Here is a 13,296-nt window from a genome sequence, read left to right on the forward strand (position 1 = left end):
CCTCTATGTATTTTAATTGGCACTATATTTATTTTCTGTGTGCAACACAGATTTCCTTATACACCACGTAAAGAAAACCATCTCAAATATATCCCTGTTCTAAACCTATAATCCCCAACCACAGATGAACTGATCAAGGTGCTTCAGCATCGCCAGATTTACTCCCCTACAGGATATCCCTAGGGTTAGCTCTGCTTGGGTCCTCCTGTTCTGGCTCTTGCCTCACAATCACAGGTGAAACCAAGGGAAAGCCCAGAAGCATTATGAACCAGGCAGTCCTAAGAATCAATCAAGTAATATTCTTTTGGTGCAAAAGAATCCTCAGTCCAAACAGTGGATGCAAAGTCTATTCAGGCCATGTGTCTTTTTCAAAGATTTTATTAAAGGTCTTTACAGAGCAAACTCTAGATCCAGCTTCCAAGGAGACCCTGTTATGCTGTGGGTACTGGCTACAGCATGGCAGGTAGCTCTGGCTTCCCACTCTTATGTTCCAAGATGGGAGTGGTGGGCAATAACTCATCTTTGGGTTCCATAGTGCTCACATGATCAGGCAGGGTCTTTGTGGGGCCAGTCTTGCCATGTGAATCCCAGGGAAGCATGATCTTCATTTTGATGCCCAGCACACTCTGTCGGAGCAGCGCATGGCATACAGCAAGCAGTGTCGATGTAGTAGTTAACAGGTTCCCCACTGTGAATCATCAAGCCATCTACAGACTTCAAGGATTTGGTCCTCTGTCCTCAGAGTTTCCCAGACACCACCTCACAGCCTTTGGCCTCACTCTCCATGATGAACCACACACCATAAGCAGGCCCTCCGCACAGCAAGGCATCCTAGGAGTTTTGTAACACAGAGACTGCCTGGGCAATAGCATGCAGACCTCCAGTGGCCACCTTTTTAGCATAAAGCTCTACATTGCTCTCAGGGGAGCCAAACCTCTTCTGAACCACAGTGGTCAATTCCTGGATCCACCGGCCCTTCTCACCAAGAACATTCTGTGTCCTGGTGGCCAAGATAATGATTTCAGTCCTGGTTGGTGTAACTAAGACCTCACCTCTGGAGGAGCCATCTTCAGCCAGCTCCCAAGTGACAAACTCGTTCAATCCAGCTTTGAAGAGGCCAACGGCAACAACCTTCCTCTTCTTAGAAATTCGCACCATCTTGCCACTGAGTGCCACCGAAGGAAAAAGTCCTCTATATCTTTTTAAAACTTTCTGGCTGCCTTCAAGACTTCTTCATTATGTTTGGTCTTCAGTAATTTAACTATGATGCATATAGGTGTGTCTTCTTTTATGACTACTACTACCACTATTATTATTATCATTAGCTTGCGTGGGGCTATCTTAGCTTCTTCTTTGACCTGTGGTATGGTCTTGTTCATTTTTTTAATTCAAAAATTTTGGCCATTATCTATTCAAATATTTATTTTTTTCTGTTCTGTTCTTGTTCTCTTCTCTTTGTGAGGCTCCAATTTGTTAAACCATCTTATATTTTCCCATCTTAGATACTCTGTTCATTCTCTCTTTTTCTTTTATTTCAGTTTAATTTATATTGAACTATCTTCAAGTTGATGGACTATTTTCTCAGCTGTCGTGAGCCCAATGATCACCCTGAGTAAATGCTTCATCTCTGATACTATTATTTTTAATAATTTCCCTTCCTCTGGTTATAGAACCCTTTCACTCTCTGGACAAATGCAAATATAGTATCTTCATGGTTTCCATCTTTCTGCCAAAATTCCTCCTCTGTTCAGTCATCTACCTTTTCTACTAACTCCTTTAATATACTAATAATAATTAGTTTAAAGTCCCTGTCTGATTGTTCCAATATCTGGGCCTCCTTAATTTGGTTCTGTTGAATGTTTATCTATCAACAAAGGACCAGTTTTCCCTTGCTCTGTTTATGTCCAATAATTTTTTATTGAATGCTGAGCAGAGACTGAGATAATTATTATTTGCACTTGGAACATGGCATATCTATTCTGTCAAGCCATTAGTGTGGAGGAGTTAAATCAATTTAGATAGGAATTGAACTTGGTATAGATTTTACTATTGTTTTAGTTACCTTCAGCACACCATAGATTTCAAATTCTTCTAATGGTGGACTACCATTATCTTGTGCTTAAGAAGAGAGATGAAGGAGAGTTCTTCAATTTACCTGTTTTCCTCTCAGCTTTCAACTATTTCCACATAACTCTATGACACAGGGATCTCTATATTCTTGACCTTCCCCCAGCAGTAGAAAGCTTTTTTGTCTATTGCTTGGTGGTAGGGCAGGTAGGATTTTCAATTGTCCTTGGTCAGCCTCAGTATTAGGAGGTCCTGCGCATCAGAGGGTTGGTTCCTCCCTCGGGAAGCAGAAGGGTTTGGCTTCTCATCTTCCCCCCATAAATTTATGAAATAAGGCTTTCGGCCCCTCCTGCACTGGTTTGAGGCTTAAAGGAGTTTGAGTAAATGAGAGTGGTTTTGTACCTATCTATCAGCAGCTACAGATTACCTCTTTTACCTCTTCACCACCAAAATGACTGTTCTTTTTTCTTTTTAACGTTTATTTATTTTTGAGAGAGACAGAGATAGGGTGTGCATCGGGGAGGGGCAGAGAGTGGAGGGAGACAGAATCTGAAGCAGGCTTGAGGCTCCAAGGTATCAGCACAGAGCCTGACATGGGGCTCAAACCCACAAACTTCAAGATCATGACCTGAGCCGAAGTTAGCTTAACCGACTGAGCCACCCAAGCGCCCCCAAAATGACTTTTCTCAAGTCTCTGACTTGCCTCCAGTCTTCACAATGAGTATCTTGTGGAGTTCCAGGGATATGTATTTGCAAGCCTGTATGAACTTCCCTTTCATCTGGGGCCCTGAGGTATTCCAAACTAGTTCATGCTTAGTCTTTAACTATCACATAAAACTTTAGCTGATTTCTTCTTATCCACTCTTACAGCAGCCAAATCTTTCGTGCTCTGCCAAAGGTGAAACAATTAATGACCCATTCCTTGGGGACAGGAGAGTGTTCAATTCTTTGGAATTTAATTTACTTGGCTGCTTTGCAAGCTCAGCTCTTTGATGGACTCAGAAAAATTATGATTTTGTAAATCATCCAGCTTTTTTATTGTAGGTGAGAGTGGGATGTTCTATGTCCACTATCTATACCTGAGTAGAAGTCCCCTTCCACTTCCGTCCACCTTCCTTTTCTATTGTGGAAAGGCATCACCACTCTTCTAGCCACCCAGAAAAAGCCCGGGAAGTATTTCTGACTTTTCTATAATAATGTTTAATATCCAATCAGTTGATAAAGTCTGGATTAAATAAATCACTAATATATCTATCTCTCTCTCTCTCTCTCTCTCTCTCTCTCTCTATATATATATATATATATATATATATTTTAACGTTTATTTATTTTTGAGACAGAGAGAGACAGAGCATGAACAGGGGAGGGGCAGAGAGAGAGGGAGACACAGAATCTGAAACGGGCTCCAGGCTCTGAGCTGTCAGCACAGAGCCTGATGCGGGGCTCGAACTCACGGACCGTGAGATCATGACCTGAGCCGAAGTTGGACGCTTAACCGACTGAGCCACCCAGGCACCCCATATATTTTTTATTAGGATGCTTTCTATTTTTCTAGTATAACTACTTAGAATGGTCTTTTTATAACAATATTCCTTCGACTAGATGCCCCCTTCAATCTGCCACCTATTTCTTTTCTTGGGTGTGTGGGATGGTTGTATTTTCATTTTTTGGCTTTTTATGTTTTTATTTTAATTCATTAGTTAGCACACAGTGTTATATTAATTTCAGATGGACTTCTTCTAAATAAACCTGACTATATCATCAGACTGCCTAACTACGGTATTGTTTTGACTATTTACAATCAAGGCCATGATCAATCTGATCTTATTCTGTCTTTACAGGCTACCTTCCTACAGGTATAGGTATTCCACTCTATTTCCATACTGACCCAAGCCCTTTTTTTAACATTTGGAAATCTTATAATTCAAGGCCTATTACAAAGGGGACACTTTCCATGAAAAAACGTCCATGATCGCACAGACAGAATTCCTCTCTTCCAAACTATATGCTGCATTACTGCTTTACTTGTACTATAAAAATAACACTTATTATGGACTAGTATTAAATTGTACACATCTCTTACATCCTTTACAATATTATAAACTCCAGAGATCAGACCTTATAAACTGTTATATTCTCTTTTTAGCTTTTCCACATACATATTTATCTTGCAAATTAAAAAAGCAAAATTAATAACATGCCACTTCCTTCCTTATAATCCATGCATTCTTAATTCATCCCTGACAAGGCTACTAAAAAATTTTGCCAGCCTGGAAATGTTGTCTGGTTTTGTTTTTTTTTAAAAAAATTTTTTTTCAACGTTTTTTATTTATTTTGGGGACAGAGAGAGACAGAGCGTGAGCGGGGGAGGGGCAGAGAGAGAGGGAAACACAGAATCGGAAGCAGGCTCCAGGCTCCGAGCCATCAGCCCAGAGCCTGACGCGGGGCTCGAACTCACGGACCGCGAGATCGTGACCTGGCTGAAGTCGGACGCTTAACTGACTGCGCCACCCAGGCGCCCCTGTTGTCTGGTTTTGAAATGTTGTCTCAAAAAGGAAAAAAACACACACTGCAACTATAATGATCATGCCACCCATTTTCAGAGGAAAACCCAATTAGATTTAGCTTAGGGACCTCCTAGCAAAGCCAACCATCTTTACTATTAAATCTGTAATGGTGATCCCAAACACAAATATACTGAAATCTCTTTATTTATTAGTTCCACGTAAATCACCCCAAGAGACTCACAAATTTTACCAAGGGAAACCACTGCCGCTGCTAAAAAGAAACAAGCCTATCTACCTTCGTGCCTGGTTTGGTAATCATACTCAGGCACTTTGCCAAGATGGAAAAGTAAGAAGTTTCTACTAAATCATTTTCAATAAATAGGGAAAGGTATAGTCACAAACAGATACAGGAAGAAAAAGAACAGTTCTAATATTTTATTCCTTTTTGTAACAGTACTCTTAAATACATTTTCGAGAAAGAGCATGTAAAAATCCTATATGCTATTTTAGTGAAAAGCCGGGGTAGGCGCCATCTTTGCCACTTAGCTTTCCCAACGAGGCTATGTGGCTGGGGCCACACTGGAACCTGAACTTAATTTGACTCGGATACCAGATTACATGTCAAAAGCTTTATCTTCTCCATGTACTCTTGAGAATTGCACAAAATGAAAAATGCTCCTTGCTAAAACAAACAATACATCCAACAGGTATCCTTATCAATTTGACACAGAACTGTTATCCAACAATTCAACTTCTAGTAATTTAGTGTGAGAAAATAATCATGTAAAGAAGCTCAGCACAGCACTGTTCATAATGGTAAAACATAAGAAACAATTTAAATATTAATAGGGAATCACTTATACAAAGTGCATATATACTGTTCAACAGTGGAAAATGTTGACATAGATCTATGTGTTTACTGACATGAGAAGACGTCCACAGTATGCTGTTCTAAGCAAATGTGTTATTCAACCACATACACATCTGTACATGCTCATATGTAGTACTCCTAGAAGGCACGATATGGGGCATGTGCCATTACCAATTTATTGCCTCTCAACTCCGAAGTCATACTTTATTGCCTGCTCTGCAAAAATGAAGCTGGCCCATTTATCTACCTTTCCTCTGCAGCGGACATATGTTTTAAATTTTATTAGTATAGGGTGCTTCTCCCAACACTCCAACCCCTCAGGTGGTTTTGTAGCAGAAAGCATTCAGGGAGACATCCCCTTGTGACTGGTCTTCTCTAGCACACTAGACACTGGGTTTTGAGCAGGGTTTGACAGCATAATAGCACAGCAATTACTCTGTTGTCCAGTGAGACATGGCCACACTCTCTCCAACACGGTCTGGATTTTAGTCCTGAGGGGTTGAACACTCTCTCTCAGACCTACAGGTTGTGGCTGCTCTTTATATCTGCCATTCTTATATTCACTAGAGTTCTCTTTACTTCTTGCTAGCCAACCCTTTGTTACTTTAATCCCATTATAGTTCATAGTTCTGTGTATTAACGATCATCTGTTCAAATTATTGTGTGGTTTCCCCATCGACTTTGACTGATATAGAGTAGGGGTTTTTTTCCCCCTTTTTACTTTTCAATGTTGTCTGATCTTATAATAAGCAATTTTTGTGCATGATAATCAGAAAAGGCAAGTTATTTTTATTTTAGAAAAATTTAATGTAAAATAAACATTACCTCAAGTAAAGTTTTTCTATTTTAATAGAGCAGAAATATATTTGTAAAATTAAAATAACTGAAATGTGAAGAACATTCATGTAAGTCTAATTTTACAGTTTTCCTTTTCAACATTCTCCAAAGTTGTGTTTATAGGCCATTTTAAGCAACAGAAATTATTTAGACTGCTTTCTCTTCCTCGTAGCTATGCCATATACTGGCCTTTACAAACAGGATATTAATCATGGGGTATCCCAGAGTAATAGGTACTGTGACAGGTACTAGTTCCTCTACACAGTCAGCCTCTTTCATTTTACTATTTCAGCCCCTCTTACCATGTTCAAGGATTATCAGTTGGGCTCCAGCTTGTACATTTCCAACATCATTCTCAGCAATGCATTGGTAGAACCCTTCATCTGATTTCACCAGACCCAAAACTTGAAGATTATGTTCCTTCTGAGAAAGAAAAACATAAGCAAAATGTTATGATTTAACTGATGAACATTAGTTGAAAATCTCAAGAGGATGCTCTTTCTGGGGAGGAAGAACAAGTAAAATTGTATGATTCAGCTATCAAAATATCTGTCTATGTACCTGTTAACTGAATTTTATTGACAAGGTACTGATTTAACTGCCTAGAACAGGAAACACTGTAACTAACCAATTAAGAACTTAATCCTTATAGAAAGTAATACCTACAATGTTTGAGAACCTACATCTTTGTCTGGAAAAATACCTGACATGCAATACCACGTGACCACAGCAAAAGTCTGAATTTATGAATTCAAGGCACTTTCTTAAAATTATCTCTAATATCATTAGTTGTAACAGATTAGACCACGATAAGTTAAGGGAGGCCACATATATACGACTTCCCTTAAATTATAAAGTAATATAAATGTCAAATACTGTTGTTATTAATATGGCTTTAAGATTTTTAAGAATACTGTGAAAATGACAAAAAGAGTAAAAAAATGCCAATTTAGCTGTAACACACTGCTTTTTAATTAAACACTTGTGAATTACCTTTTATAACATACAAGATTATGCACTTCAAAATAGAAACTATATTCTTACTAAGAATGAATCACTAATGAGAGAAATTTATAATAAGACATTATATCATTAACAACCATAATTACTTCTGATTATTTCTATGAATGTCATATATGTACCTTAAGATATGAATCCTTATTACCAAAACCTAGATATTTCTTTAAAAAATTTTTTTTTCAACGTTTATTTATTTTTGGGACAGAGAGAGACAGAGCATGAACGTGGGAGGGACAGAGAGAGAGGGAGACACAGAATCGGAAACAGGCTCCAGGCTCTGAGCCATCAGCCCAGAGCGTGACGCGGGGCTCGAACTCACGGACCGCGAGACCGTGACCTGGCTGAAGTCGGACGCTTAACCGACTGCGCCACCCAGGCGCCCCAAACCTAGATATTTCTATTACTAGGATTAAAACAATGATAACAGTAGACAATATTTACTAAGCATTTAACCCTATATAAAAAACAAAAAACAATTAATGGCTCGGTATTCTTTTTTTTTTTTAATTTTTTTTTTTCAACGTTTATTTATTTTTGGGACAGAGAGAGACAGAGCATGAACGGGGGAGGGGCAGAGAGAGAGGGAGACACAGAATCGGAAACAGGCTCCAGGCTCTGAGCCATCAGCCCAGAGCCCGACGCGGGGCTCAAACTCACGGACCGCGAGATCGTGACCTGGCTGAAGTCGGACGCTTAACCGACTGTGCCACCCAGGCGCCCCAATGGCTTGGTATTCTTAAATAAATTTAATGCTATTTAATTCTTAAGAATTTTTTTTTAATCTATTGTCACAACCCTGGGTCATACTTATTTTGAAGGGCCTAGAATCAGTATATATGAAGGACAGATGCTGCTCTTTGAATAGAGATATGAAGAGAGCAACAGGATAATCATTACCAAGAAAAGAGTGACAGCTGTCTTTAAAAGTGCTAGCATGTCTGAGTAGAAATACTAGACTGCTGATCAGATCTGGATCTTAGGCTTACTTCAACTACTGACATGCTATGCGATCCCATAAAAACTACCAAAACCATGTCTAGGCTCAGCTTTCTTATCAGCCAGTGAAGAGATTACATTCTGTAATATTTTTCTATCTTCATCTGCGGTACATAAACTGGCATGTGGAAGACAACAGATCTCTTAGTGACTGCATTTAAAGACACGCAAAGGGGCGCCTGAGTGACTCGGTTAAGTGTCTGACTCAGCTCAGGTCATGATCTTGCGATTCATGAGTTCAGGCCCCATGTCGGGCTCTGTGCTGACAGCTCAGAGCCTGGAGCCTGCTTCAGATTCTGTCACTCCCTCTCTCTCTCCTTCCCCAGTCAAGTTCTGTCTCTCTCTCTCTCTCTTTCAAAAATAAACAAGCATTAAAAAAATTAAAAGAAAATAAAGACATGTAAAGGTTTCAGAGATAAGCGTCCTCTGAAAAATACTTACTACAATCTTAAAGTAATCACTTGGGATAACCACATCTCCATTCTTGACCCACTTCACGGTTGGAGTCGGTTTCCCAGTCACTTCACATTCGAATACGATATCCATGGACTCATGAGCATATATATTCGTCGGCTGTTTCAAGAATTCTGGTTGGACTTTAAAATAGAAAGGAAATTAGGATATTAATAAAAATAAATATAGCTAGCTATTCACATTTCAAATAATTTTTTTAAATCATAGAATTCACAGGATTTTTACTTATTATTTGAGGCTTTCACATAGTTTTATAAAAGCATGTAACATACATTCAAAACATTTGTTGGAACTCCATACATATCTTTACGAATTGTATTTTGGTACAATTAACTGGAAGGATAATTATAAAGATAATTTCTGAGATTCCTTGTTGATAAATATATATTAAGTGGACTGTATTGAAGAAATTGATATGAATATTCTAAACTGTCTAAAAATGAGTATTAAAAGACTACTTCCCTAACGTTTATACCATTTCAGAAGAACCATAACCAAAATTTTTAAAAAAACTGAGAAAACTAACATTATTTTTCCTGTCAGTCAGCTGAATAAGTAACAACAACAACAACAACAAACACCAAAAAAAAAAAAACCAAAAAGGGAATACAAATGTCATATTAGAGGCCTTAAGTAGTTCACTCATGTAACATCCCTCGTTAGTAACATCCCTCATTGCATGATATAGATTTCAAAGGTGGGAGAAATAGTGGCAGGACCTTCGGCAGAAAAAGTCTCAACATTCCAGTATCTCTCTCTCCCTGCCCTAAAGTTGTAAATCACGCACTTACAAATAACAGAGAAAGACTGAATTAGAAGGATAAGAATAGATCATTTAGTCAACCTCCAACCTAACGTTGTAATTTCCTATACAATATCCTTGACAAGGGGTTTCATTAATCCCTATTTCAAAATTTCAAATGATAAGCCTCCCTGTATCAGAAAGCAGCAAGTTCCACTGTAGGGTAGTTCTATCAAATGAGCAACCATGACAACATCAAGGTTTGTTTTTGTTTTTGTTTTTAATGGTTGAGCTAAAATGTGCTTAGCCTGCTGGGATTTTGATTGGGATTGTTAAATTTGCGGCAATTTGACATCTTAACTATACTGAGTCTTCCTTTCCCTGAATTTGGTTTACCTCTCCATTTATTTAGTTCTGTGGTTTCTCTCATCATTGTTTCCTAGTTTCCAATATACAAATCTTGTTCATACTTTTTTTAGGTATTTCCCTAAGGATTCTGGTGCTACTTTTTTCATACTTAATTTTTTATTTAGTTTCCAATTGTTCACTGCTAATATGATTTACGTATATAACTTTTTATCCTATGCTCATGCTGAACTCACTCATTAGTTCTAGTAGCTTTTTATAGACAATTGGGGGATTATCTACATAAACAATCATGTTGTCTGTGAATAGAGACAGTTTTATTTCTTCTCTTCCAATCTGCTTTGGTCTTTTTTTTCATTTTCTTGCCTACTCCACTGGCTATAGGGCTAGACTGGGGCAGGTCCTGGGAACAAATCCAGGGTTAATGAAGAGTAAGAGTAGAGTGGAGCAAGTAGGTAGAACCCCAGAAACTGGTAGGAGCCAAGGATGGAAAGAACACATGATCTTAAGAAGCAACTTCCTGCTCATCATCAGTTAGACCCGTGGTACCCCAGCAGGTAACTTTCCACACACAAGCTCAGGTCTGTGGAATCTAGAAGATCTCCTGTGGACCAGCTTGGCCCATGGCTGTGTTCTCTGGCAGCAATTATACCCTCTCTGAGGTCTGAATTGCAACCTTAGACTGGGATGCCCTTTTCCAAGTTGTTCGCTCCTTTTGCTCTAGAGGTAGTACCTGCTCCTTCAGTATTCCTTAGAGTCCTTTGTCCTTTTTAGTAGTTAAAACATTTTTACTAGTTAATAATTCTTTATATTAATATTTCTTTGTTCAAATTCCTGGTGTGGTTTTTGGCCCCTGACTGGACCCGGGCTAATACACTAATGTAAGTCTCATACACGCTGCCAATATTTCTTCCCAACTTTTTCTTTTGTCTTTTAACTTAAGGCACCTGTTGTTCTACCAAAATTTTCAATTTGTATGTGGTAAAATTTATCAGTTCTCCCTTTTTTGGCATCTATAGTTTGTTATTCTTGCTCCAAAGGTTTTCCCTGCCTACATACTATAGAAATATTCACTTGCAATTTCTTCTAGTATGTCTGGAAAACAATCTGGACATCACCAAGTATCCAGCTTTACATTTTTCTAAATGGCAACCTCAGTAATCCCAATAACATTACATGATTTGAAATCGTTTTTTGGTTTTAAACTTTAAAAAAAAAATTTGGGGGCGCCTGGGTGGCGCAGTCGGTTAAGCGTCCGACTTCAGCCAGGTCACGATCTTGCGGTCCGTGAGTTCGAGCCCCGCGTCAGGCTCTGGGCTGATGGCTCAGAGCCTGGAGCCTGTTTCTGATTCTGTGTCTCCCTCTCTCTCTGCCCCTCCCCCGTTCATGCTCTGTCTCTCTCTGTCCCAAAAATAAATAAAAAACGTTGGAAAAAAAAAATTAAAAAAAAAATTTGTTTTGGGGCACCTGGGTGGCTCAGTCGGTTAAGCGTCCGACTTCGGCTCAGGTCACGATCTCACTGTCCGTGGGTTCGAGCCCCGCGTCGGGCTCTGTGCTGACGGCTCAGAACCTGGAGCCTGTTTCAGATTCTGTGTCTCCCTCTCTCTCTGACCCTCCCCCGTTCATGCTCTCTCTCTGTCTCAAAAATAAATAAATGTTAAAAAAAAATTTTTTTAAAAATTTTGTTTTGAGATAGAGAGAGAGAGAGAGAGAACGAGCAGGGGAGGGGTAGAGATAAAGGGAGAGAGAATCCGAAGCAGGCTCCATGCTGGCAGCACAGAGCCCAATGTGGGGCTCAATCTCACAACCCTGAGATCATGACCAAAGCTGAAATCAAGAGTTTGACACTCAACTGACTAAGCCACCTAGGCACCCCAAAATCGTTTTAATATTAAAATCCTATGTATTCTTCAGGGGCAGCTATTTCTGGATACTATGTGGTTTCCCTGATCTGTCTATTCCTGCACTAGAACCAAAAACTTAATGACTGTAACTACACAATATTTTAAAATATTTATTTCCTCAAAACTTTCCTCATATTGTTAGTTTTTTGTTTTGTTTTGTTTTGAATTCCAGATGAATTTAGACTCACCTTTGGTCAAGTTTATCTGCTCTTTCTCAAAGAAAACATACAAAGAAGAACAACCCAGAGTTTTCATTTTAGTGCAATAAATTTTAGATGCAGGAAAAAATAATGTATTTTCAATCCTGAGTGTTCCCTATTTAAGATCAGATGTTTAAGCTTATTTGAATATTATTCAATAATGATTTACTGTAAAGACACTGCAATGACTGAAGTCAAGAGATTTACACATGAGTTCTGGTTTTACCAGTAGACATTTTGTTGGCCATGGGTTTCAGTCTGCTCCTATACTAAATAAGCAACTCAACTGGACTATTCCTAAATACACCAAGGTCTCTAACCAACTGCAACATCATGATTTTGGTTTATATATCTGATGTATGATAATAGCTAACATTCACGAGTACTTTCCACTTCTTATCATTATTTCTCACAACAACCCTACTATTTAGGTCCATTATATAGACAAGGATACTAACACACCGAGAGGGTAAGTAGCTCCATCAGGTCACAAGGCTTAGTCAGTGACAGATCTGGATTTTGAACCTAAGCAGACTGACTTTAAACCCTATGTTCTAACTTTTTACTTTAGAGAAAGTAATAATAAACCCCATGTACTGTCATATAGCTTCCACAATTATCAACTCATGGCCAGTGTATTTCATCATCTATATCCTAACTCTACCCCATGTCTTTCCCCAGGTTACTCTGAAAGCAAATCCCGGGTATCACTTTATTATATATAAGTATTTAAGTAAATTCCTCTATAAAACAAGAATTCCCATTTCTAAACAAAACTATAATACCATCATCAGGTTGGTATCTACAATAATTTCTCAATATCATCAATTAGCCATCAATTAGTTAATTTTACTAACTGGCCTACATTTAAAAAAATGATTTATTTGAATTGGACAAACAAGGTACATTCATTGGTATTAATCTGTTGCTTACATTTCTTTTAACCTACATGTTTCCCCTTTATCTCCTATCTTTGTTTGCAATTAATTTGCTGTAGAAATCATCTGCTCTATAAAGTTTCTTGCAGTCTGTCTTTTGCTGACCTCATGCCATGGTGGTATTTAAACACATTCGTCCTGCATTTAGCAGTTAAATGTAGATTCTTGACTGGAGTTAGGCTCCTTCTTATTTTTTCAAGTCTATTTCATAAGTAGTGTCACGGTCCTTCCGTCAGGAGAGTTCATAACGTGTGACCATCTCTTTTTGTGATGTTAGCAGTCTTATATACTGTGAAATAATAATATTCTTATTCTGTCATTCCTTCTATAAAAAAAAAATCCCCTCATCAATTATTTGGTTATCCTTAAATATA

General features: G+C 38.4%; 1 protein-coding gene and 1 pseudogene across 3 annotated transcripts in view; both read right to left on the minus strand.

The window, feature by feature from the left end:
* Positions 1-13,296, minus strand: part of NEO1 (neogenin 1) — a 239,249-nt gene that overhangs the window by 100,162 nt on the left and 125,791 nt on the right. For all 3 annotated transcript variants that reach the window (XM_047074419.1, XM_047074420.1, XM_047074418.1), the window contains exons 6-7: positions 8,740-8,894; positions 6,585-6,705 (exon numbers count right to left, since the gene is read on the minus strand). In XM_047074419.1, coding sequence (XP_046930375.1) covers positions 6,585-6,705; positions 8,740-8,894 — 276 coding nt within the window. The remainder of the gene's footprint in view (positions 1-6,584; positions 6,706-8,739; positions 8,895-13,296) is intronic.
* Positions 432-1,158, minus strand: LOC124508940 (40S ribosomal protein S3-like; annotated as a pseudogene).

The sequence above is a fragment of the Lynx rufus genome, unplaced genomic scaffold, assembly GCF_022079265.1.
Source record: "Lynx rufus isolate CCGP_SWC_20201006 ecotype Redwood Valley unplaced genomic scaffold, mLynRuf1.p SCAF_13, whole genome shotgun sequence".
Lineage (NCBI taxonomy): Eukaryota > Metazoa > Chordata > Mammalia > Carnivora > Felidae > Lynx > Lynx rufus.